Consider the following 26,798-nt stretch of genomic DNA (forward strand, 5'->3'; position numbering starts at 1 on the left):
AGTAAAATTACGTCATTCTACACATGTCATCACACGACAAGAAAACCTTATACTATGATTATGTGAATGATACTTGATGTTATTGTTTTGATTTGCCACATGTAAATAGTAAAGTCTCATGAATATGAAGTTACTGACATGCCGTAGAAAACTGACCAGTCATGAATGATCAGGACAGTGTCTTAGTACAACAAGACTAAAGTAAAGGACAGGTCATCATAGGTCAAGGATCAAATATTTTGCCTTAACTATACTGTGAATTGTTCTTATGTCTTTCTTTCTTTATTTATGTAGACATTAATTTTGTTGTCATGTTCAGACAAATTGGGACATTTCACTTAAAGTTGACTTGTTTGTTGTATAGCATGTATTATTTATTTATCATTTTTTCTGTGAACTTAAAAGGGAATATCAAATTAGGCTGGTATCATGAACATTGCAAATGATGATTAATATCACACAAAAAAAAGATATCTAACTAAGTTACATTGTAAGCACGTTGATGTTTAATGTATTTCAGGCGAGAACAAGAGAGAGGCTCACAGAACTGCTGGCATGTTATGGTCAAAAGAGGTTACCAAAGAGTCCATCTGTAAGTAGCATGGTACTAGGATACTTGTTATTTATATATGATCATTTGATATCTAGTTTGTTTACAAGTGGTAAAACAGTGTTGTGTGTAGTGTCAAACCTGTTTTAAAAGGCCACTGTTGAAACAAGGGAAAAGATAGATTTATTAACAAGTTATTTCTTCAAATTTATAAAATATATGATTATCAATTTTTTAAAAAAAAAATTGGGCCGGGGGAAGGAGTGGAGCAGGACTGGGGCATAAGGTGAGGATTTCTCATGGGAAAGATCTTTACATAATCTTTATGACAGGTTTGACTGTATTGATTTTAATATTTGAAAGCAGGCAGATGGATGATAGTCCAAAAATTATTGTTTTAATAATTTTATAGTCTAGGTGAACATGCATGTTATAATGTGAACACTATAGAAAGGAATACACTATTTAGCATACATGGATTTTGTTTTGCCTGAACATATTTAAATTTAGAATTTATTATCAAGCTTAAAAAGAACCATTATATTTGAATGTTTATATTTCTGCAAATAAAGGAACTCTCTTTGATGAAGGTAAGAAACTCAATACAAACAATTATTACACATATCTTCCATGTAGAAGGGGTATATTGTTTTGCTCAATGTCGGTTGGGATTTTTTTTTCAAACTTAATGTAACATTTGTTCTTGTTTAAAAGGTAACCTTTATTATTTATTTTTGGGTGTATAGGTCAAAGGTCAAGGCTGCTTTAAGTATATGTACATAAAAACTTTAAACATTTTCTGAACAATAAGTTTGAATGCTAAAAGGATATCACTACTAAATAAATCAGTCTACTGAACAGTTTTTGGACTGACGTTTCTGGTGTCACCAAAATAAATGTCAAGGTCATAATGGGTTCAATGCTAAAAATAACCTTTATACATTAGAACATGACAGACTGTTGTTTTGATAGTCTATTGATGCTGGTTTAAGCAAAAGGTCAAAGTTCACTATGAAATTAGATGTGAACTGTTATGGGTCAAAGGTTGAGGAAAAAATAGACACATACTTTGTTTTTGTAGAAAACTTTGACCTTTTTGCACATGCATACAATGTGATGTGGTTAGAAATAAACAAGATCACTCAGATGACCACTGTATTCTTTTTTTTTTAGTCAGCTGATAAATATTCTAGGTTAAGATAAAAGAATTAATGAATGAAGATTAGCAAAATATTTAAACAAGTATTAAATAAGTTTTTTTACATAGACTCTTTGTTGATTCTAACTTTCTGTGCCAAATTTATTGGTGTTTATTTAAAGAGGCTATTTTAAGGAGCATACATGTACATATTTCTACAAATATTTCCTGTAGACATCTGGACTCTGTATATTTGTGCATGATTACATTTAGATATCTCTATTTAAGTTATGACAGTCTCTGACAGAAATTAATTTTTGCCATTTAAATACTCTAACAAAGGAGATGCTTCTCTAAAAATGAATTGAGTGCAAAGGCATTGTCTTTTCTGTAATAAAGTAATTGAAAAGCTTTTGTGGAATAATAGAGAGGGACTAATATTGACTAAAATGCAAGTCTTGAAAAGTAAATAATGATGGATTACAGTTAGAACACTGCACTGTTTAGTGTTTGAAATTATTTTGTGTCCAATAGGATTGTAGTATTTCAAATAAATCAACTGTTTATAAAAATAATTTAAAGCATTAAGCTGGTTAAAATTCATCAGTACGTAATTACACAATTAAATTGGTTGTGCCCGGCCAATTTAATTTTGTAATTACATACTGATAAACTTTAACCTGTACTTTATGTCTATTAATTTGCAGAATATGTATTAAAGATTTAAGGAGCTTTAGTAAAAAGGAATGGATTTTGTTACAGATGGCTTTTTAACATAGAATAACAATAAGCATAGTGACTAAGTAGTTTGGTTTATAATATTATAAATATGTAAATATTTTACTCAATGGGGGAAAAAATTTATATGAAATTACTTATTTTAATGAAATAATGTAAGTAAAACAAATATTTAAGCTATGAAAAATTGATTATGATAAATGCTCAGGAAGCATGTATTATATTTAAAAAAAATATGCAAAAAAAAAAATTATGTGTAAGACTGACATTTTGAAATAATTCCATTTGCCATATTATCTTAAAAAATATGCTACACAAACATAGGAAAAATGAAATGTTAGTATTTTCTTGTTACCAATTCACCATCATCACTTCTTTGTAAAGTAGTTTCATATTTTGTTTTATCTATTTTCAACCTTAATGCATTTTTGGAAAGTTATAAAATTATGTTAAAGAGTCCTGGAAGTTCCTTTTGTTTGCAATGTTTTACCCTCCACAACAAAGGTGTATGTTACTGCTTGAAACCATGGAAACGGGGTTATGTTTATAATCAAGAAAGAAATAAAAACCATTAAAAAATATAAACCTGTATTCATGAATACCTGTATTTATTCTAGAATTATAATATATTGATGCTATGTTACAGTTTGGAATTAAGGGTATTTTCAGTGATTTTTTTTGGAAAAAATTATTCTGTTTCTTTTATTTTCCAGTTACATTTTCCTGTTCATCAAGATTTATTTAATATGAGAATAATAATTCTTGATCTTTATATACTAGTAGATTTTTTTTCACTTTGTATGATTTATAATGCTCAAGCTGTTTTACTCTATCAAAAGGTCTCATTGCAAAACTTTTGTCTATTTTATTTCATTTTCTCCATGGAAAAGTGCACATAATCCCCCCAGGGGCACTAGTTGGAAACCATGTGGTACATATTTAAAAGACACTTTGCCTTGAGACCTTGAAATAAAATATGTAGTCACAAAATGATCAGATTTCATAAAATAATCACTCACTTTAGTTGTTATTTAGTTGTTTCTTCTACAGCATTCTTTTTCTTTTAAAATAGATTTATTTCTCAGTCAATTATATGATCATTTTGTTATGTTATACAACCCATGAAAGACATATAACTGGTTAAACTGTACAGAATATGGCCTTTATTCAAAATTTTATATAGAGTTGCTGCCCTTTATAAAACTAATTCAGAGTTATGTCCCTTTGACATTTTTACTTTTAATATTTGCAATTTGTTACCTTATTAAGACTAGATTGATTATTTTATTCTACTTTAGTTTCTCCTAGTTTTACTCATTTGTATAATTAAGTAAAAAAAAAATAAGAAAAAAATAGTAAAATGCTGTAATTATAACCACAAAAATGTATTTAAGTTATTGATATGCGGCTTAATATGTCATCAATTAAATAGATTTTATTCTATAGAATGTAGAAATAATATGTAAAATCTTTAGAGTTAACAGTTTTATATAATTATGCATTGAGGTTTCAGGGGCAGCATAGTTTTTTACAATTTGATAAATGGCATTGCTCCCATGAACTTAAAGATTCATTTTGATTTATGTCAAACAGGGTTTAACATTTATATATGGTATATTATTATGATAAACCCTGTTATATGGTATATTATTGTTTATGTATATGGGATGTTATTTTGCAAACCCAATTATATATTATAATAAAGTTTATGTATGTGGAATGTTATTTTACAAACTCTATTATATGGTATATTATAATTGTTTATTTATATGGTATGTTATTATACAAATCCTATTAAATGGTATATTACTGTTTATGTTACATGTATATGGTATGTTATTATACAGATGCTATTATATGGTATATTGTTATTGTTAATTATATATGGGATGTTATTTTACAAACCCTATTATATTATTGTTTTTGTATTACTGTATAATTTTTTTTTATATAGATTGTAATTTTATGAACCCTATTATATGGTTTATTATTGTTTATGTATATGCTATGTTATTTTATATGGTATATAATTATACAGAACTTGTTATATGGTAAATCACTATTTATATTTTAGGTAATATTCAGCCAGTCCAGTGATACCCTGGATCATCAACAGAGTATTGCATCAAGTGGGGAAGATTCTATACCAGACATTGCACAGTCATGTAAGTTTCCTATGTATGGTAATCGGTTTAGTTGTGAAAATCAAGGCTGGAATTTTAAATTTGCACATTTTAAAAATGCAAGTTCTCTATGTTGAAGTGAAATTTAAACTTTAGCTCTGACCATTCCACACGAAGTCTGCAAACTTCCATAATACAAGATTTTCACAAGGTATTTTATCCAGTGAACAATATAGAATATATCCTATTATCAACATTTAAAGAATTGAAATATGTTGCATTTACCAATTGGAGACTGTGAAATAGTCCTAATTGTGTTTCATTAAATATTTTTTGATGAAGATGAGATTATTAAATTCCATTAAATTGTTTTTTCAGCTGATGGTATATACAGTGTGGACAGTAACGGGTTAGACATGGTGAAAATGACAATCAAGAACTTTGACTTCCTGGGCGAGTACGAGGCAGAATATGATGTAAGTGTTGTATCTTACATCCTTGATTTCACCAGAAATTTGATCATACAAAACTTAAAGGGACTCCACTGTGATGACTTTTGACATGACGGAACTGGAAATATTTTTTTCGGGATTTGTGTACCATTTGATTAAGGTCTGGATCAATAACTAATGTGCAAATTTTCAGATCATTCCCTCACTCAGAATAATAATTTTTATTGTGCAAAATGACCGAAAAGAAAAGCGTGGCAACAATATCACTCAAGGTTTGGCTAGGAATCGCACAAAATATCGAATTCAATTGAATTCTTAATATATTTCTCATATATCCTTTGTAGATGTTTGTATTTTTAAGTCCTACACAAATTCTATGTTTTAAGACTTTTTGGCATCAGTGGAGTTCCTTTAAGATAATTTTGTTTTGTATTGAAACAGTTTGCTATATTAAAGGGACTCTACTGAGGTTTTTTGAATGATGGGATTGTATATATTTTTTTCGAGGTTAGTGTTCCATTTCAATGTCTGAACCAATAGCTTGTGTGAAAAATTCACTCAATTTTTTTAGAGTGTAAATTTGTTTTTATGTAAACTGACCCTAAAAATGAAAAGCATTAACTCAAAGTGTTATATTTAAGGGATTATAGGTACATCTACAATAAGTCTTTCAAATATGTAAAACTATGAAATCATAATATACTAATCCTTATTATCTATTATACCTTTAGGTTTTCTTACTGTTCGCTTGCTATGTATAGTTTTTACATAATTGGAAACATTTATTTAGGCATTTTGATATTGATTCTTTCGACTTGAGATAATGCAGGAAACTACTAACTTAAATTAAAAAGTTGTCTAAATTTTCTTCTGAGAATGTGATCATATAATTTGGTAAACATTTTGAGAATGCTTTAATGGCCAAAATATTTTATCCAAGTGGAAAAGTTACTTCACTAAAATAAGATTAAAACCTAGTATCCTGGTATGGAAAGACATTTTACATATTTCGTGTAAAAAATGCTTTCCAGTGAATTCTCAAGTTTAAGCATATATCACTTTAAACCACCATTATGAATCAGACCTCTGTGTATATTGTTTCAGTAAGTGCATGCAGCTTCATTTTGTTGTTGTTGTTGGGTTTTTTAGGGGCGAGGGGGGTGGGGATGTGAGGGTTAGGATGTTGCTTGATCTGTTATATTTTGGTATTGTTGTTATATTTATTGTTACTGGTTATGTGTATTGTTACTGATATCATATGATTTGTTTCAGTATACCACTAACTCGCATGTAAGTTTCATGTATAATATCCAGCACAGAGCTTACATACAGAATACCATATCATATATATATATATATATATATATCACCTTTAATACATGTTACCCTATTGTTTAATATAATTGTTTTATCCTAATTGCAATTCTGTATAAATTAATATTTCTGCGTGTTGAAAAGTTAACCAATTTAAAATTCCAGACATTTCTTGTCAGGAAATTTAAGCCAATCGTGCAAGGATAGACTTTATTGACAGATTGGTTGATATCTATGTCAATGAAAATTTTAGTGATTTTTGTCCATTCATGAAATTCACCAATATTTCCATGTGGCTAACTTAACCACTTATACAGTCTTATATGTTAGTTTGGAAATTTTAACATTTGCATGTCTTAGTGGAGTCAGTATATTCTATGTTTGTACTTTAATGTGTCAGCAGTAGATAATAGATTACACAGGTTCTTTAACATAGATTGCTTGTTTTATTATAAAGTCAGGAAGAAAAGAGAATTTTAATTTTTATGCAACCAACCAACCAAGAAAAAAGAATATCTGGGACAATATGCCATGTGCAAGATTTAGGTCTGTAGCTCAATGGTTAGGTCATACTCTGACTTCAAAGAAAATTTGTAATAAAAACTGATTGATGATTGTCGCCCAGAATTCAGTCATTGATAGATGGCTTTAAAAAATTAGTATGCATAAATGTGTTAGACATAATGATGCATATTTTACCTTATTCCATCATAGTTTTATTTTGTTACTTTAATAAAACAATTCTTTTTATTTGATTTGAATCGAATGTTTAAATTACTTCAGGGTAAACAGTGATTTTTTCCCCTGTAATTTACAGCCCAATAAAGGCTGTTTCCCTAGCCCAAAATAGGTATATTTTCCCCTAAAAATGCTTATATTTCCCCCTAAAATGCCCTGTGCACATTCTTCAATTAACAGCAGCTAACTTATATCAGCTAGAAGATAGAAAGCTGTTCCTGAAGATAGCCTCTGCTATGTACCATGCCTGTTAAACCAAATTGAAAATTCTCAGTTGTTAGAATTTGATTTTCCCCTTTTCTTATTTATTGCACCATATTTTCCCCTTCAGAAAGCCACAGGTTGTTTTGAAAATTGAAAAAAAAATCACTGGTAAATTTATTCCTTTTTAGAGAAAAAAAGAGTATGCAGTAATATGTATGAGGCATTTGTTGTAAATGTTGCTTGATGCTTTTACTGCAATGCTTGGAAAAACAGTCAAACTTCGTTCGCTTGAACTCTGAGGGTGTGTGGAATTTTTTGTTTGAGGGATCGGTAGTTTGAGTCAGCTGAGGTTGAACTATTATAATGTAGGACATAGGCCTAAAGTTTTTCCAGCTTACATTGTTTGAATTATAAGTACGTCAATATAATTGTTTGTAAGTACATCAGTTTGTTGAAAACATCATTTCCCAGTGTTTTCAAAGTAGTTTAAGCAGTACACTGTGTTTAATCTATATTCATGCATATTGTAATTGGTTGAGTTTGATTGGGCAATCATTTTCAAAACTTGTTGCACAATTGTTAAAATATATTTATATGTTTATTTTTGGATAAATTTTATTTTAAACAATGAATTGAATTGTTTTAGAAAAAGATACTATCGATATTCATTGAACAGTAAGTAAAAATCGTCGGCATTATGTATGCGGTGGGTGGGGTAATGCAGTAATTTCGCAATGAGCGTTCTAATGAGAGCCTCTTCAAACGTGGTGTTGAGACATTGGAACCCAACATGAGGGTTATAATGAGGCTGTAGTGTATGTGTGTTTTTTTTTGTAAATGACTACAGTAAAAAAGATTTATTTTTTTAATTCATTGTTTAAGCGCTATACTGAGATTAGGGTTATAACGAAGAGCGATATATTGAGGCTACAGTGTACAAGTCTATAAATAGACAATCTATAAATAGATAATATGGTTACAATTCAGGTTACATGAACCACGGCTGTAATTAAAGCTGTCTGGGTAAACATCATTTATTTATTGACATTTACACATTTCACAAGTTATTTTCATTTTATTATTTTGTTACTAAAGAGGTCAAATAAACAATATTTTCATAACAAACAAATCGGTTACAACACTTCTTATTTTGTATCAATTAACCTTAAATTATTGCCTTTATCATGACCATGAGGTATTAAAAACATATGTCGCTGGCTGTCAAAACATGTCAATTTTTGTTGTCATTTTGTGTCGCCCAAAAGAATGTAATATTCACTATATTTCTGCCGAAGGGACCAGAGTTTAGGTTCGAGAGTTCGAGGGATTGGTGTTCAAGCGATCCAAGGTAGAACAATATGTGTTATATAGGAATTTTGCCGATCCGAGTTCGAGCGAGCAAAGTATAAATGTACATGTATATGATATTTCATTTGTTTTTTGTTGTTTTTTTTTTTTTTTTTCATTGGATCATTTATCATTCTACACATATTACAAAAAAATTTGATTCACAATGAAAGCCTTCTTTTTGTATGCGCATAATTATGATACAATGTTAAGCTTGTTCATGTTCATTGTTTATATTCCAGGGCAATAATAATTTCAAAATTATCATTTATGATAATTATGTATTCTTCATTTTCATTTTTTTCCATTCGTTTTCAGGACAATGATTATTTCACATCATTTGATCAAAGCAGACGTCATTCATTCAATGATTCACCTGATCCTGATCATCCTAGACACAGGTCGTCACAGTTTGGCAGCACGCCAGATCTTAATTTACTTGGCAAGCTTTCACTGACAGAGATCCCCGGTCACGGTATTTCCACGGAGAGTATTAATATAGACAGGGAGACATTGTCGGGAAGGGAGGTAATTTAAAAACATACTTTCCTTCAGATAATTTTAACCCTATGAGAAATACTCTCTCAAATATTATCTTATTATAAAACTATATTTTCTGCTTTGAAATTATTTTCTTAGTTAAGTTTAAACATTATTTAAGATTGATTGTGAATCAAGTTCAAGCCACTCTCTTTAGAGTCAGCTTCCTGGATCTAACCAGTACTGGTATCATGTTAGAAATCTTGGTCATGACCCCAGTAAGGCTCGAAACCATGATCCCTAGTTCGAGTTGTAGACACCATAACCATTAGGCCACCATTTCCCTTCACTTTCTTAGTTTTTTAATTGTCAGTCTGTTGCTCCTGAGATTTCAGATGTTGGTTTAAATATTAGTTTTGGCAGTTCAAAATTTAAAATTTTCAAATTGATTTTACAAATTTACATTGACTCAAGATTTTTAATTCTAATACTTTTAATTTTTGTACCAGTCTGTGTCATCAACCCCAGAGGAGCCTCATCACAGGAGTATAACACCATGTGCTAGCAGTGTTATTGTTATACAGAACCCTGGACTGATGGAGGAGCAAGAAAATAGTCCCATGACTGAATCTGTGTAAGAAAATAGTAATATTACAAATTATATACAATTATAATTTTTAATGTCACAAATTACAGCAAATATCACAACCAAAGCAGTTTATTTGTTTCCCTGTATGTTTGATACGATTCTGGATTCCTGCGTTCCAGATCACAGGTCACAACATTGTCCTTTACCATCACATGGTACTAGAAAAAAAGACCTGGATGAAAAAATTTGATAGTGTAATAAAAGAGGGTATATCCATTGGCGGAAAAGCGAACTTTCTGTTTTCAGAGCAAAAATGTTAAAATATGAACAGAAATGTTAAAATGTTAGTTTTTTCTGTCGTCTTTTGGATGCATGCTGCTTTAAACATCAATGATAAGCATATCGATGGCTTGGTGCGAAAGGGTCGTAACTCATATTAAATAAAGAAGGAGATACAACCCTTTCGCACCAAGCTGTCGATATTGTTTTTATTTTGCATATTATATTGTGGATTAGCATATTTATTTTCAATTATATTGGTTGACCCAAACTGTAGTTTTTATCACACTGATATACTGAATGAGGTGGACTTTCCTATTACAGACATAGTGTTGACAGCATCTGTAGCGATGACCCAGATTAAGTCTACCTTGGAGCAAGCGCTTCATCTGTATTATTCCAAAACTTTCTTGTCAGCTATGTGTACTTGATGAACCAAGGTGACGAGGTTAACGAGACGTGAAAGCAACAGGTTTCAAAGGTCATCTTAGAGTCATCTATGACCAATACAGTTTATACATCACAGATCTTCCCCAAACTTTACAGGGTAACTGTTTTCTTTTGAAACAACACAAGTCCAGATTCATGCTAATTTTCATGAAAATTTTAAAATGTATTTAAAAGTAAAACATTGCGAAGTGAACAAAGAAAATAATTTACTCATTGCAAAGGGCAGTTACAACCCATGTAATTTACCAGAAAGAGGTCACATCATGTAAAAATAGCCCTTACTGCGTTAGTCACACAGTAGAAATATTGTGAAAAAATAATGTAAAATTGGTCATAAATCGCACATAACATGGAAATGATTACTCTTTTCTTGAAATCTCAGTACATTTTTCACAAGTTTAATTTCCTTGACATATTTTGGCTCATCTAGAAGCATGCAGCTTTAATAATGGATACAATGTTTAGTTAAATATTACATTAAATTAGTGCAAATGATATGCAACACTTATAGTAGAATTGATGCATATGGTTATGAGCTTTTGAAATTTGAAGATTCACTCCTATCTGCTCTATACTTGAGCGTTGGTGGTTCTACTAAGGTACCTGTTCATGCCTGGCCTGTTTGTGTATGGAGGGGCACCTGAGGTCTTCCTCCACCTGCATAGCTGAAAACTCGCCATGACCTTTACTGTGTTGGTGTGACGTTAAACCTTAACTAAATAAACATAATGTCACTTTAATATTGTATTTTATACATTATTTACAGGAGCTGAGGAGAAGACTTGCTACATTAACTAAAGATGCTGTGTATTATATTTCCAAGACAGAGGGACTGAAAAACATTGGAGCTCAATTATATATCCTTTGTAAAGTTTAGTTTAAGTTTGACTTGCATAAGTATTTAAGAAGCCTCAGCCTTGCATTTATTCCTAAAACTATAAATATTGGCATTTCCCTCGCTGAATTTGTAGAATTCGCTTGCTTTTATTACAATGAAGACTTAATTTCAAATAGTGCTTTTGAGCTGTGAACAATGTAGATTAATCGACTTTGTGTTCACTTCCGTGGTTTCAAAATTGTGTCAAGAATTCTTTCAGTAGAAAAAGCTATTCAGTATTCACCTAGCTTACAGAGGGTTTGTAGATCTGTGATTTTCTTGGACTAGGGCATCTTGAAATTGGGAGAGTAACCATATGTCCTTTATGTGGTCACTTTGAATTAAAACTTACAAAACAAACAAAATATAACAAATCATCTTGTCAAACTGCATGGGGTATACATGTCCGCCTCATTTTATATAAGAGGTATAGGTAAATTAATATTGTTGCAAGTGATGTAAGCACTAACCAAAGTTATTGATTTTAATTTTGACCTTAACTAAGATTACTGCAGGCATTAGATACCATGTTCACCCATCTGGAATGTCCATATTTCTTCATTGAAACCGATGTGGTATGTATGAGTCTTAAAAAGGCTATTTTTACCTAAAAAAGCGATTAATTTTCACAAAAAGATGATCTATGTTGAATTTTTTACATATTAGATCTAATACAAAATGTTAATTGAAATTATTATGTCTCCCCCACCTCGGGGGGAGACATATTGTTTTTGCCCTGTCCGTCCGTCCGTCAGTCCGTCCGTCCATTCTTCGTTTCCGGACGATAACTAGAGTTCCTTTTGACCTACAGCTCTCAAACTTCATAGGATGAATGGTCTTATTGAGCAGATGATCCCTATTGTTTTTGGGGTCAGTAGTTCAAAGGTCAAGGTCACAGTGACCGTTGGTCAATTTCTCGTTTCCGGAATGATAACTAGAGTTCCTTTTGACCTACAGCCCTCAAACTTCATAGGATGATTGGTCTTATAGAGCTGATGATCCCTATTGTTTTTGGGGTCAGTAGGTCAAAGGTCAAGGTCACACTGACCGTTGGTCAATTTCTCGTTTCCGGATGATAACTAGAGTTCCGTTTGACCTACAGCCCTCAAACTTCATAGGATGATTGGTCTTATAGAGCTGATGATCCCTATTGTTTTTGGGGTCAGTAGGTCAAAGGTCAAGGTCACACTGACCGTTGGTCAATTTCTCGTTTCCGGATGATAACTAGAGTTCCTTTAGACCTACAGACCTCAAACTTCATAGGATGATTGGTCTTATTGAGCAGATGATCCCTATTGTTTTTGGGGTCAGTAGTTCAAAGGTCAAGGTCACAGTGACCGTTGGTCAATTTCTCGTTTCCGGATGATAACTAGAGTTCCTTTTGACCTACAGCCCTCAAACTTCATAGGATGATTGGTCTTATAGAGCAGATGATCCCTATTGTGTTTGGGGTCAGTAGGTCAAAGGTCAAGGTCACAGTGACCGTTGGTCAATTTCTCATTTCCGGATGATAACTAGAGTTCCTTTTGACCTACAACCCTCAAACTTCATAGGATGATTGGTCTTATTAATCAAATGATCCCTATTGTTTTAATGGTCAGTAGGTCAAAGGTCAAGGTCACAGCGACCGTTGGTTAATTTCTCCTTTCCGGATGATAACTAGAGTTCCTTTAGACTTACAACCCTCAAACTTCATAGGATGATTGGTCTTATTGAGCAGATGATCCCTCTTGTTTATGGGGTCAGTAGGTCAAAGGTTAAGGTCACAGTGACCATTGGTCATTTTCTCATTTCTGGATGATAACTAGAGTTCTTATCAGTGAGGACATTTAACTATTATTGATATATCAGTGATATATCAGTTGTCTGGTTTTATATACTCTGTTCTTTTATCTCCATTTCCATTCCTGTTTCCATTCACAGTTATTCTCAGCAGTGGGGGAGACATGCGCTTTTTTACAAAAGCATCCTCTAGTTTAAAATTGCTATTTCAAGTCTATCCAAATTAACTTAATGAGTTATAATTAACATATTATGTGCTTCTTAGTCGATTCAAAGCAATTTGATTGTGTCCTAGTGTCCGTTCAAGCACCTCTTGTGGCTGAGGGGTTGCCTTTTCATGTTGATACATCAGAATCGTAGTCATGGTTTAACCCTGCATAATCATAAGAGGTGACTAAATGGGTCAAAATTATTGGAGTCTATGCATCTTTTAGCTCCAGCACGTGAAGTAGTTTTAACACTTGGTGATGCTTAAAGTTTGTAACACCTAGGGTTGGCCAAAATTGTCTTTCAAGTTCCGGTGCTATATGACATTAACTGTGTTGGTTCGCCGTAATACGGAACAAAAAACAAAGTGTCCAGAATGAAAATAGAATATAATTCTCACTGATTTATTCATGATTATCTTATTGATCGTCTGTGTAGAGGTGATAATTGTAATATTTTGGTCATGAGCTGAAAGTGATGTTTTATAAAAGAAAATTTTGTGACATAGGTGTTATATTATTTAATGAACATTATTGATATTATATATTTAATGATATTATCTATTTGTATATTTAGTTGGTTGGTAGTAGAGTGGTAGACAAACACAAGTATTGTTTACTAGAGATGCAGGAATGTTTTGAGACCTACTGTATGAGGAAAGACCAAGCTGAACAGGTTTGTTATTTTTTGTTCTAGAGAAAAATATATAAAAAACAACTAGTTATATCCTAAAATATAAAAAAAATAAACCAAGAGGTATAGTAACTAAATTGTCCTTACCTTTTAAGTTTTAAGTGTACTTTAGGTCTACTTGAGAAGTTTTCTTTTTCTTTCATTAGTCCCCTACCGGTTTACCGGAGGGGACTTTTCCCCTACCGGTTTACCGGAGGGGACTTTAGGTTTACCCTCCGTCCGTCTGTCTGTCCGTCCGTCAGTCCGTCCGTCCGTCAGTCCGTCCGTCCACAAAACTGGATCCCGCGATAACGCAAAAAGTACTGAAAATATTTTAATGTAACTTGATATATGGATAGATGGCAGTATGGAGATTATGCACGTCTTTTTCTTTTCTTCCTATGTTGAAAATTCTGGTTGCTATGGCAACAAATAGACTGAAAATATGGCAAATTTTACACATAACCTGGATCCCGCGATAACGCAAAAAGTACTGAAAATATTTTTATGAAATTTGTTATATGGATAGATGGCAGTATGGAGATTATGCACGTAATTTTCTTTTCTTCCTATATTGAAAATTCTGGTTGCTATGGCAACAAATAGACTGAAAATATGGCAAATTTTACACATAACCTGGATCCAGTGATAACACAAAAAGTACTGAAAATATGTTTATGAAACTTGACATATGGGTAGATGGCAGTATGGAAATTATGCACATCCTTTTCTTATCTTCCTATGTTGAAAATTCTGGTTGCTATGGCAACAAATAGACTGAATTTCAAGATTTCTGATTCTAGTTTTTAAGTTTTTTCACTATAAGTTCTTTATTTCTTAAGGTATTTTCTTCAAACTTTAAATATAAGTTGCTTGTCATCAACCACATCATAAGTGACAAGGTTTACAACTCTAGCACAGAATTTTTCAGATTTACCTCCCTTGAACTTAAAATTTTCATGAAAAAAACATTGTTTTTTTTTAATAACTTCTTTTTCTGAATGTATCTACTTCAAACTTCATATAAATGTTTCTTATTATCACTCAACATTAAATTTTGTGAGTGTTCAATACTCTAGCAAGACTATTTCCAGAATTATGCCCCTTTTGAACTTAGACTTTTTTTTGAGAAATTGGTAATTTTTACTCCAACTTCTTCAGTCATGATAGGATTTAAAAAAATGTTATATTTTGATAACAGGGATGTTTAAAAAATAACTTTAGAGTGTCTTTCAGTCCGTCTGTCTGTACATAAAAACTGTTTCCTGTGATCACTTTTAAAGAACTTTTTCAACAAATTTACTTAAAATAGGAACCTAAGTGAATGGCCCTTCAGAATGTTGCTTGGGCTCTTACCGGTAGGGGACTTATGGATTGCTTGCAATACTATGATAATTGCTTGTTCTTTAAGCAAGTGATGATAACTTCTAGTCATAAACATACAATAAGCTTTGTTTTATTTAGAAAACAAAACACTAACCCATTTATAAGGTTATGATCTGTGAAATCTGATCCTTCTGTTTCCAGAATATTCTTCGCTTGGTTTTTGTCAAAATATCGATGATATCCTGTCTGTCAAGCATATCTGTAACGTTTCACTGATTAAAATTGTTAAATAATCCTTTGTTGCATGCTTAAATCGTCTGCATGTTCCAGTTTGACATATAATTATTATCCCCACGCCGATGGAATCGGGAGGGGGATATAGTTTTGGCATTGTCCATCCGTCCGTCCGAATTTCGTTTCCGGAGTAAATCTCTGCAACAACTGACTGGAATTCAACGAAACTTTATGGGAATCATCAATATCAAGAGGAGATGCGCATATCGTCGGCTTGTTCCGGTCCGACCCTTTAACTCAGAGTTATGGCCCTTGATTAGTTATGTCGTATGCATATAGAGTAAAAATTGTTTCCGGAGTAGTTCTCTGCAACTACTGGCTTGAATTCAACGAAACTTTATGGGAATCATCAATATCAAGAGGAGATGCGCATATCATCGGCTTGTTCCAGTCAGACACTTTAACTCAGAGTTATGGCCCTTTATTAGTTATGTAGTATGCATATAGAGTAAAAATCGTTTCCGCACTACTTCTCTGCAACTACTGGCTGGAATTCAACGAAACTTTATGGGAATCATCAATACCAAGAGGAGATGGGCATATCGTCAGCTTGTTCCAGTCAGACACTTTAACTCAGAGTTATGGCCCTTGATTAGTTATGCAATATGCATATGGAGTAAAAATCGTTTCTGGAGTAGTTCTCTGCAACTACTGGCTGGAATTCAACGAAACTTTATGGGAATCATCAATATCAAGAGGAGATGCGCATATCGTCGGCTTGTTCTGGTCAGACCCTTTAACTCAGAGTTATGGCCCTTGATTAGTTATGTAGTATGCATATAGAGTAAAAATCATTTCCGCACTACTTCTCTGCAACTACTGGCTGGAATTCAACGAAACTTTATGGGAACCTTCAATACCAAGAGGAGATGGGCATATCGTCAGCTTGTTCCGGTCAGACACTTTAACTCAGAGTTATGGCCCTTGATTAGTTATGCAGTATGCATATGGAGTAAAAATTGTTTCCGCGCTACTTCTCTTCAACTACTGGCTGGAATTCAACGAAACTTTATGGGAACCTTCAATACCAAGAGGTGATGCGCATATCGTCGGCTTGTTCCGGTCAGACACTTTAACTCAGAGTTATGGCCCTTGATTAGTTATGCAGTATCCATATAGAAAAATATTTGTTTCCTCGCTACTTCTCTGCTACTACTGGCTGGAATTCAATGAAACTTTATGGGATACTAAGAGGAGATGTGCATATAGTCGCCTTGTTCCAGTCAGATGCTTATAACTCAGATTTATGGCCCTTGATTAGTTATGTAGTATGCATACATCTCATTGGCATTTCCAGATTTTACTATTTAATACAAAGTTATGGCTCTGTTATTGCCCTGAATATTTATCAAGTTCAAAGAATATTACTGTTTATGCCATGATTAATATATAAATTGTCTTATTGTGGTAACGTCAAAAATAAGAATGAATCGAGAGAAAAATGGCGGCCATTTTATTTCATTTTATATAGAAAAAAGACCACATGACCAGATTTTATACTGTTAAAAGGTACTGTTTCCTATGTAACAGTACAAAATTCTTAGTCACGTGGTACACTTGCATTAACAGTAAGAATAACTCCCAGAGGCCTATGGGAAATTAACATTACGAAAAAAGTGAGGGGTAATAATATTAACTATAACTGAATTATTTCATATGAATGTAAATTTATTTTGTAGAGTTTAGAAGAAATCAAGGTATCAATTAAACAGCAATCACTTGGTGATGGTGGAAGCTTTCCTATACAATGTAGTGAAGAACAGGTAATATTTTGATAGCCTTTTGTGACAACTATGGTGACACAGTAATGTTATTTAAGTTTTGAGTCGAGTTTTATGTTTATATCTAGGGTATTGAATTCATTATGATTTCTAAAAGAATAATGGTTTCATATTAAAAGACACACATTTACCTTGTGGTCCTCTACAAATGTTACATAAATTCATTACCTTTTTGTCAAAAATGGCCCACCCTATGTGTCACTTAGTTTACATAGACTTTTAGAATAAAAAGTGTAAATAGACTTTAACAGTATAAATGCCTTAAAATGCTGCTTGGAAATAACAATGGTGGGAGCTGAAGTATATGGCATGTAGCATTACCTTATGGTCCTCTATAAAAATGTGTAAATAATGTCCATTGGTAAAAAATGACCTGGCCCTGGTACCCTTGGGTCAAAATTGTCCTAGTCCCTAGGTCATTAAGTTATATAGACTTGTATAGGAAAAATACAGTCTTATTTTTTGAAACATCAATGCCACAAGCGGAGATTTTTGGCATATAGCATCACCTTGTTGTCCTCTACAAAAGTTGTATAAATCCCACCATTGGGCCAAAATTAGTCCCAACCCAGGGTATCAATTAGTTTATATTAACTTTTATAGGAAAATAGTTTAAAGTGGTCTTCTCAAAATCTACAAAGCCCTAAACTTAGATTTTTGGCAAGAATATTTGCCTTGTGAACCTCAACAGAAGTTATATAAGAGTTGCCCCTTGGTCCAAAATTCGCCCAGACCATTTTATGTGTAATTGTATAGGAAAACACATTTAAGTTGTCTTTTGTAAAACTCTATTGCCCAGAATATAGATTTTCTTTGAGTACAAATGTATGTAGCATTTGCTTTGTGGTCCATTACAAAATTTAAATAAATTATGTCCCTAGGGTCGAAATGGTTCAGCCTTTGGGTTACATAGTATATATAGCGCTTAAGTAGATATCTGGAATCCTGACAGGGACTTTCAATTCTTCATGTGATGAAGTTATCCAGCCAGCTTTTGGAATGTCTGTGATTCTTCTGAAGTGCCTGTTCATGCTGCCTGAAATATAGCATGGAAGACCACTTGAAGTCTTCTCCAACGGTAAAGATGGAAAGTCGCCATATGACCTAAAGTGTTGTTGGGACATTAAACCCGAAATTGCTTTAACATGAAATAAGTTTGACTGCCATCAATGTATTTCAGGTTAGAATCATGATTTTAAATAACTATCACTTTGTAAAATAAAACTTTATTTTCTAAAAATGCATACAAGTAAAAAATCACATGTAGAAAAATTTGATACAGTTTATCAGGATTTCTTCTCTTTTTTTCAGAAATTAGATCTGTGCCAAAAGTTATATAAACTAATTTTCCAACTAGTTATGCTGTTTGAAAGTTACATCAAGCTTCTAGATTGTTTCAAACTTGTACAGACAGCCTCACAGGTAAACATCCTAAAGATTCTCTCATTTATATTTTGATGTTTTTTAGCTCACCCTGGCATTAAGTAGTCATTGCAATTTGTCAATTGTTCTCAACAATTTCTTTAAACAACATCTAGTTAAACAATCTGTGAATTTTGACCTAAAGGAATGGTCCTAAAATGACCCTGTACAAAAGTTATATAAATGATGCCAGTCCGATGTACAAGTAGGTCACATGAGCTGATACTAGTTAAAAAATAAAATCTTTACAAATCTTCTATATTGTCAAGAGCATAGATATCTGGCATGTAACATCAATTTGTCCTGTACTAAATTAAAGTAATATATAAATTATTACATTAATTAAGTTTAGGGTATATACAGTCCCCTCCAAAAGTTTCCGGACATAGTCACAAATCATATTAAATGGAAGAAATATCAATGAATTAACAGCAAAGGAATAAATTATCTCTTTAATTTTCAACAATGACATCAAACATTAGCAAAAACAACACTTGTCAACATCTTGATGCCAATTATGTAAATAATCAGTCAACATTATCTGAAGCAGTCCAATTGCCCCCAAAATGTCCTCGTTCATACATTACAGTTTGTGCACCTTAATACTTGGTATGGCCTTTGTGGGCTTCAATGACAGCTTGTATTCTGTTAGGCATGCCTCTCACAAGCCGAGAGCACCTTTCTCTGGGTATGGTCTCCCATGATGCCACTACATTTGCCTCCAGTTCACCCATGTTGCGACTAAATTGATTCTTAACACCACACTATCACATTCCATCACAACTTTATTATGAGATTGAGGTCATGTGATTGTGGGGGCCATTCCAGCCAACTAATGCCATTGCCATTGCCCTCCTTCCAGTCCTGTACTAATCTAGCTCTATGACTTGGCGCATTGTCATCCTGTGCCAGTAATTGTCCCCATATCCCAGGAGATGGGCTGATGGTACTGTAAAGAATGTTTACATATCCTGTTCCATTTAACTATCCATCAAATCAAGTAAGCATGTCTGTCTCCCTTTATGTCACCACACCATCACCCCAACACCTCCAAACTTCACAGTTTGAATCACACAATTATCCCTGAACTTTTCACCGGTACGCTTACACCTAATTTCAAACTCGTCTGTGAATAATACACATGACCAGTCTACTTAAGACCTGTGTTCATTAATGTCTAGCAAACTCCAGACGCAGTTGGCAATGACTGGCACTTAAAAGAGTCTTCTTAACTGGTAAATGTCCATTGAGGCCAGCGGCACTAAGTTTGCGTCTCACGGTAGAATTTGTAGCATTCACTACAGCTTCCTGCCAGACCAGCCTAAGGGCAGGACTGTTAATTTTCAGTTCTGGAGGGACTTTTGCACTAGTAGCCTGTCATTCCTTATGTTGTAGACCTTGGGGTGTCCAGATTTTGGTCTAGGAGCATGGGAACCGGTCTCTTGAAGACATTGTAGGGTATCGTAGACTGTTGACCTGAAATACAAAATCCATGAGAGGGTTAAAAAAGGAGGAAATTCTTACTTTTTCTTGCCTGAAACATCAATACAACACTAGCAGACACTTTAATTTAAGACAAAATGTATACTAAAAAACTTAGAATGACTTACCTTGACCACCCAAGCTGGCGTGCAATCTCTACGACAGGAACACCCTGATCCATCTGACAGCATTCTTCTTTTTAACGTAAGAAATGACAACTGTTTTCACATGTTATCATACTCAATTACAATTTACTTTTTTTCTGATTTTGGAATGTTTGTCCCCTACACTTGACTTTATGCTTAATTGAAATGTACCACAAAAAACATGGGTTTTAGGGAAAAAAACATTTTTGGCACAAATAATGACTTTTTGCAGTCAAATAATGTAAATTTATTACCTTTCTTTATCACACTTTTTAATAAGGTACTGCTGTTGTTTCAAACTTATAAAATAAGCAAATTACAGAGAAAATTTCAATATAGAATGTTTGTCCGGGAACTTTTGAAGGGCACTGTATATGTTTGTGTGTATCTATGTAAGAAATTAAATTTAAGATTGTTCAAGTATTTCACAGTTAGTAAATATTAAGTGAAACCTCCAGTATAACTGACTAGTAATTGACAGATAAATATATAGAGAGAAAGACATTAAAACAGAACTTTGGAATTTATTCCTATGGTGATAAAGTATCCAAGTGATATATCCAGCAAGTTTCTTTTAAAAAGTGTTTACATTATCAATAGGCATAAATTAGGTATTTTAAAAGGGAATTTTAAGAATTTGCAGTTGATTAATTATTATTTACTTTTTACAGGTAGTAAAAGTTATCATTATTAGATATTTTTATTACCATTCATCAATATTAGCTTTCTTGTAAAATTATCACACAAGTTATTGTTCTTCAGTATGAAATTTCATGAGATCATTCAACTGTTACATTTATTAAAGAAAATGTAACTAAATCAAATAAGCTTTTAAATACTTTAAAGCAGTTCTTCCATAATATTATTTTTATATACCCAAAAGAATTTCTGGCATATTATGTTATACCCCCTGGCGTCCGTCCGTCTGTCTGTCTATCCATCCGTCTCTGTCTGTCCGTTAGCAATTTGGTTTCTGGAGCATAACTTAAGTTCCATTTGGCCCACAATATTCAAACATCATAGGATGGTTGTCCATATTGGGTAGAAGACCCCTATTGCTTTTGGGGTCACAAGGTCAAAGGTCAAGGTCACTATCACCTTAAAACTGAAAACAGTTTCTGGAGTATAACTGAAGTTCCATTTGGCATACAGTGTTCAAACTTCATAGGATGATTGTCCATATTAAGTAGAAGACCACTATTGATTTTGGGGTTACAAGGTCAAAGGTCAAGGTCACTATTACTCTAAAAGTGAAAACAGTTTCCAGAGCATAACTTAAGTTCCATTTGGCCCACAGTGTTCAAACTTCATAGGATGATTGTCCTTATTGGGTAGAAGACCCCTATTGATGTTTGGGTCACAAGGTCAAAGGTCACTGTTACTTTAGAACTGAAAACAGTTTTCGGAGAATAACTTAAGATTCATTTGGCCCACAATGTTCAAACTTCATAGGATGATTGTCCATATTGGGTAAAAGACCCCTTTTGAATTTGGGGTCAAAGGTCAAGGTCAATATTACTTTAAAACAGAAAACAGTTTCCAGAACATAACTTAATTTCTATTTGGCCCATAGTGTTCAAACTTCACAGGATGATCGTCCATATTGGGTAGAAGACCCCTATTGATTTTTGGCGTCACAAGGTCAAAGTTCAAGGTTGCTATTACCTCAAAACTGAAAACAGTTTCCAGAGCATAACTTAAGTTCCATTTGGCCCACAATATTCAAACCTTATAGGAAGGTTTCTATTTGAAGGAGGTAATACTTTATTTAATTTGTGTAATGTCTTCATCCTTACAAAAAACAAAAACACTTTTGGGCATATAATGCTCCGCCTAGCGGTGCTCTTGTCCTTATTTGTAATATACATGTATTAAACCAAAACCTTTTTCATTTTTAATGACTTAAAGTGAATCGGTCTATAATGGATGGTTTGTAATAATAATTATGTTGATAGTGTTTAGTAAATGATATAACATCAAACCACAAAAAAAAATTCTATGAATCTTGTTGGCAGGTGTGAGACACATGATTCGATAATACATATATTTGTATTGCAGATAATAAAAATTTTCTATAACAAAATATTATTATTCATCATATACATGTTTTATACTATGTATACTAGTTTAAACATTAATAACACTTTTTCCCAAGCATTATTTAAATACAATTTCCAAATGATACATTTCTTTTGTTTATAGCAATTTGTAAAACACTGGAAAATGTGTTTACTGTAGATCTACCCACTTAAATGTTGACAAAGTAACAAACGTATGCAGTGAATTGGGTATTAACTGGTTTTGATAAAATACAGTTAAAGGTGTATTGTTCTACGACAGTTTATAGATGTGAATGAAGTGGTCATATTTTGCATCTCCAGCAGAACAGGTGTAATACAGCTTCTTTGTTTTTCCACACCAACATACAGCATGTGGACTCTTCAGATCCTGCAGCACCACCTTTCCTGTAGAACAATCTCCTGATATCTCTTTTATAACATTTCTGTCCTGGTCACACACAAAGACAGTACCATCATCTGACATTGACATTCCTCTGAAATCACTCATACCACTATATCTACCAATTACATCACCCTGCCAGTTTAATCTTGTCACTGTCTTCATGCCACTGTCAGATACATAGATAGAATGTCTGTTACATGTGATATAACATGTATCTTTGAAAATATTTTTTCCATCAATTGTTGTCAGTATAGTGCCATTCATATCAAGGATCTGAAGCTTTGCAGGAGATCGTAATGAGACAATAAGTTTACCTTGATAATAGCTTATACCATAACAGTCTCTAGCAACCCTCACAGTGTGCTTCTTTATGAGTTTGTTTGATGAGATTGATATAAACTGTATGATCTGTATGTGAGGAAGTGTGACAGCAAGTTCAGTACTGGTTACTGTGGTGATATCCCATGGTTTAAACTTAAGTTGTAGTTGATCAGACACAGATTGACTGCTGGTGTCCACCATCTTTACAGCTTTGTTCAGGTAGTCAGTGATGATAAGAAGATCTGGAGTCAACAGAGTCATTCCTATTATCCAGCATCTGCATTCAGCTTTTGATGTTTTCACACAGATTTTTCCCGCATGTGCCGCATGTGAAGTTTGTCTAGACTTTACTTGTACAGATTGATACTCGGTATTAAAAGCTTTCTGTGTCAATGTACCCAGTGACTTCTCTGTTTTAAGGAAATTTAATATGACATCATTTGATCGAAAGTTGTGCTCTTTGATATCATATGAAAAAAGGTGTTGAGTTTTCCCCTCAACATTCTGTATTGTTTTCTCTGCAAGTTTAAGTTCCATGAAAAGTTTGTTGGCCTGTTTTGATGTGTTGAGCTGTTTGATGTTATCTGATGATATCTTCAGCAATTTGGTTATATCTTCACATGTTGTTTCTACTGCTTTCAGATGTTTGTTGTTTTCTTGTTCTATGACTTTAGCCGCATCTTCAGCCTGTCTCTCAAGTACATCTAGTCTTTTGTTGATTTCTTGCCGAAACTTTTTAATTGCTGCTAATGCATCTTTGAGAGATATGTTTGATTTGTTTGTCATGTTCTTGACATTTTCTACCATCTGTTGAAATTGGTCAGAAGTGTGATTCAATGTTTTTAGAATATCTTGATATTGTTTGCTGTCTAATATATCACCAGAAATGTCTGGTATATAATCAACTTTGCAGGAAGTAGCTTGATGTTCAAGGGTAACACAAACACTGCAAAGTAATTTTGTATGGTCATTGCAGTAGAACTTGATCATTTCTTGTGGATGTTTAAGACAGGGTGTAGTCAGGACATCAGACTGGCCTGTGTGAATAGATGTTGAGGGTTGCTGCAATACTTTAGGCATATTAGTAGCGTCCTGAAGTGTGTGATGTTTGGAAAGCCTACTGACTTTGTGTGCTGTATAACAATTCTTGCAAAGGTGTTCCCTGCATTCAGTACAGTAACCATGGGCAGGTAGTCTAGTTCCTTCCTCGTCACATGGCTGGCAGTAAATTTGAAGATCTTCATCTGATGCCATGGATGTTGTAGATGATGAAAATTGTTTTGATGCTTTCTTTCCTGAGACTGCCATGTTTACCTAAAATGTATTATAATAGAGAACTATGTATTGCATGTTTATCAAATTGCCTTTTTGTAATTATGTTATTATGTCATACTCTAGCAGTCAATTCAAAACATAGGTAGTACCTTGCTTACATGGCTTGTTTGAGGTAAAAGGTTGAGTAAAAAAATCTCAATATTTCGTTGTCTCAATGAAATTTTGAAAGTCCCGTTTTTTTTCCTTCTTTATCTGTATTGGAAATATTTGTTTATCTCGATATTTTTATTTCAATATTTTCAGTATTTCGAAGTAAAATTTCAGCCCCGACAGTAATTTTCACGCTATAATCCTTTCTTTATCTCGACTTATATTTTCTCTCCCCCGCAGAGGTGAAAAAACACAAACCAGACGATAATCACTTAATAGCATGTGTCATAATGATATCAAACAGCAGTTTAACTATCTCGAGAATGGTCCGATAACCAACCCGGGAGGATATCTGTATCGACCATGTTGAAAATGTTTTCACTAAAGTGGTGTTTTACTGAGTTTTTATCACTGACTTCCATATTTCCGCTGGTAAACATCCGCTAATTTACCTTATCGACTTTGGGATATAAGGCTCAAGAAATAAAGACATGGAGATATCATACTATTAATTTATTTGACTTAAGGTATGCATATGCCTTTGTAAAAATCAGTTACTGCCTTGTTCAAACCTTACACGTTTATCTCGACATTTTGTTATCTCGATATTTTTGGACGGTCCCGATGACTTTGAGATAACGAAAATCGACTGTATATAAAAGTATGCCATTGTTAAAGGGAAATATGTACAAATTTTTAAGAATACCATTGTGACAGACAAAAAGGAGTATGTACAAATATATAAGTATGCCATTGTGCCAGACAAAATAAAATATGTACAAATATGTCATTGTTACAGGTATTTAAGTATACAATTGTCATAATAAAGTACAAATATATCAGTATGCCATTGTGACATGTACACATATATAAAAGTGCAAATTTGACAAACAAAATGAAATATGTACAAATATGTAAGTATGCCATTGTGACAAACAAAAATGAAATATGTACAAATGCATGTTTGTAAGTATGCCATTGTGACAGGCAAATGAAATATTGTGACAGGCATAATGACATTAACTATTTTAATTAAAGAATTGAGAATTTAGTGAATCATCAATGAACCTTTCAGGGGCGTAGCTTGAAAGAAACCAATGTGTAGGCACTAGTGTTAGGGGGGTGCGGGGGCATGCTCCCCCGAAAATTTTTGAAAATCTACACTGCCATAGCTGCAATCTGGGTATGTTAAGGCATGTTCTGAAGGAAGAGAATTCATAATTTTGCTGCAGTTTGGTTGCATTTTTTCTATCAATATGAAGATGACCATACTTACACACTTACTCAACGCAAAGCTACTGTGACATTTTGGCAAAAAGAGCTTTTTTCGTATATAACTTTGGGGTAAAGATATATGAACGATATATGAAATATATTTTTAATTCATAATTTATGATTCTATACATTAAAAATAACAAATGTACGCAAATTTTTAAGAAAACATCAAAATGTAAAAATTCAAAATAAGGTTGTCTAAATATATATGATTAGAAAATAATGAAAACAACGATCAACAAGATAGAGTCCCATGAACAATAAACGCATCCTTAATAACAACTTGCGACACCGGACAATCGGTATTTAAATATATACAAATGATGATGAAATATCTAATGTCACACAAACAGCATCGAATACATTTTCTCAATAAGGTTTTATGCTCATGAAAGCTCTTTTTATTGTTTATGGTGAAACATATATAGAACATAGAATAACTGTCAGATTTACTATCAGTATGAATGAACTACGCTCATATTCATTTACATGTTTATTTTAAGAATTATATCAAGTTTTTTTCTTATACATTCTTCCTTTCTTCTAATACATGTATATCTCCATAAGTTACCTTAGTCTCTCTATATTGATAATTCAACAATCAATTATTCTCTTATTTTTCGTTGTACATTAAAAGAGTTTACATCTATCAGCAACATTTTTGCATCTATATTTTGAAAATAATTTTTGCTGGAAAAAGATTGATAAAGTTTTGTTTTACTTGTTTTCCAATCATTAGTGCGAAATGTTTGTAAATATTTCTTTATGTGCAATTTATTGAATAAAAAAGTTTTAACTAAGTATAGTTTTAAGATAAAAAATAGAATTGCATCGCTTGCTCGAAAAGCAAACGCTTCATCACTTCGCTATTAATGAGTGCAGATTTTGATTTGTATACGAACACATTACTTGTATATATAATT

At 32.8% G+C, this 26,798-nt stretch overlaps 2 protein-coding genes across 3 annotated transcripts in view; one reads left to right on the forward strand and one right to left on the reverse strand.

Moving 5' to 3' along the window:
- The window catches only part of LOC132753339 (protein furry homolog-like), a 105,668-nt gene that overhangs the window by 68,949 nt on the left and 9,921 nt on the right, over positions 1 to 26,798 (forward strand). Inside the window, exons 51-64 of the mRNA XM_060743779.1 lie at positions 521 to 592; positions 1,123 to 1,140; positions 4,501 to 4,591; positions 4,928 to 5,025; positions 6,274 to 6,291; positions 8,923 to 9,132; positions 9,594 to 9,718; positions 10,277 to 10,296; positions 10,426 to 10,499; positions 11,169 to 11,259; positions 11,790 to 11,854; positions 13,845 to 13,943; positions 17,240 to 17,323; positions 18,653 to 18,763. Of these exons, the coding sequence (XP_060599762.1) occupies positions 521 to 592; positions 1,123 to 1,140; positions 4,501 to 4,591; positions 4,928 to 5,025; positions 6,274 to 6,291; positions 8,923 to 9,132; positions 9,594 to 9,718; positions 10,277 to 10,296; positions 10,426 to 10,499; positions 11,169 to 11,259; positions 11,790 to 11,854; positions 13,845 to 13,943; positions 17,240 to 17,323; positions 18,653 to 18,763 (1,176 nt within the window). The remainder of the gene's footprint in view (positions 1 to 520; positions 593 to 1,122; positions 1,141 to 4,500; positions 4,592 to 4,927; positions 5,026 to 6,273; positions 6,292 to 8,922; positions 9,133 to 9,593; positions 9,719 to 10,276; positions 10,297 to 10,425; positions 10,500 to 11,168; positions 11,260 to 11,789; positions 11,855 to 13,844; positions 13,944 to 17,239; positions 17,324 to 18,652; positions 18,764 to 26,798) is intronic.
- The window catches only part of LOC132753335 (uncharacterized), a 33,440-nt gene continuing 27,410 nt past the window's right edge, over positions 20,769 to 26,798 (reverse strand). For both annotated transcript variants that reach the window (XM_060743776.1, XM_060743775.1), the window contains exon 2: positions 20,769 to 24,489. In XM_060743776.1, coding sequence (XP_060599759.1) covers positions 22,723 to 24,483 — 1,761 coding nt within the window. In that variant the 5' untranslated portion in view covers positions 24,484 to 24,489 and the 3' untranslated portion in view covers positions 20,769 to 22,722. The remainder of the gene's footprint in view (positions 24,490 to 26,798) is intronic.

The sequence above is a fragment of the Ruditapes philippinarum genome, unplaced genomic scaffold (assembly GCF_026571515.1).
Source record: "Ruditapes philippinarum isolate M1 unplaced genomic scaffold, ASM2657151v2 ctg2528_1_1_1_1, whole genome shotgun sequence".
Lineage (NCBI taxonomy): Eukaryota > Metazoa > Mollusca > Bivalvia > Venerida > Veneridae > Ruditapes > Ruditapes philippinarum.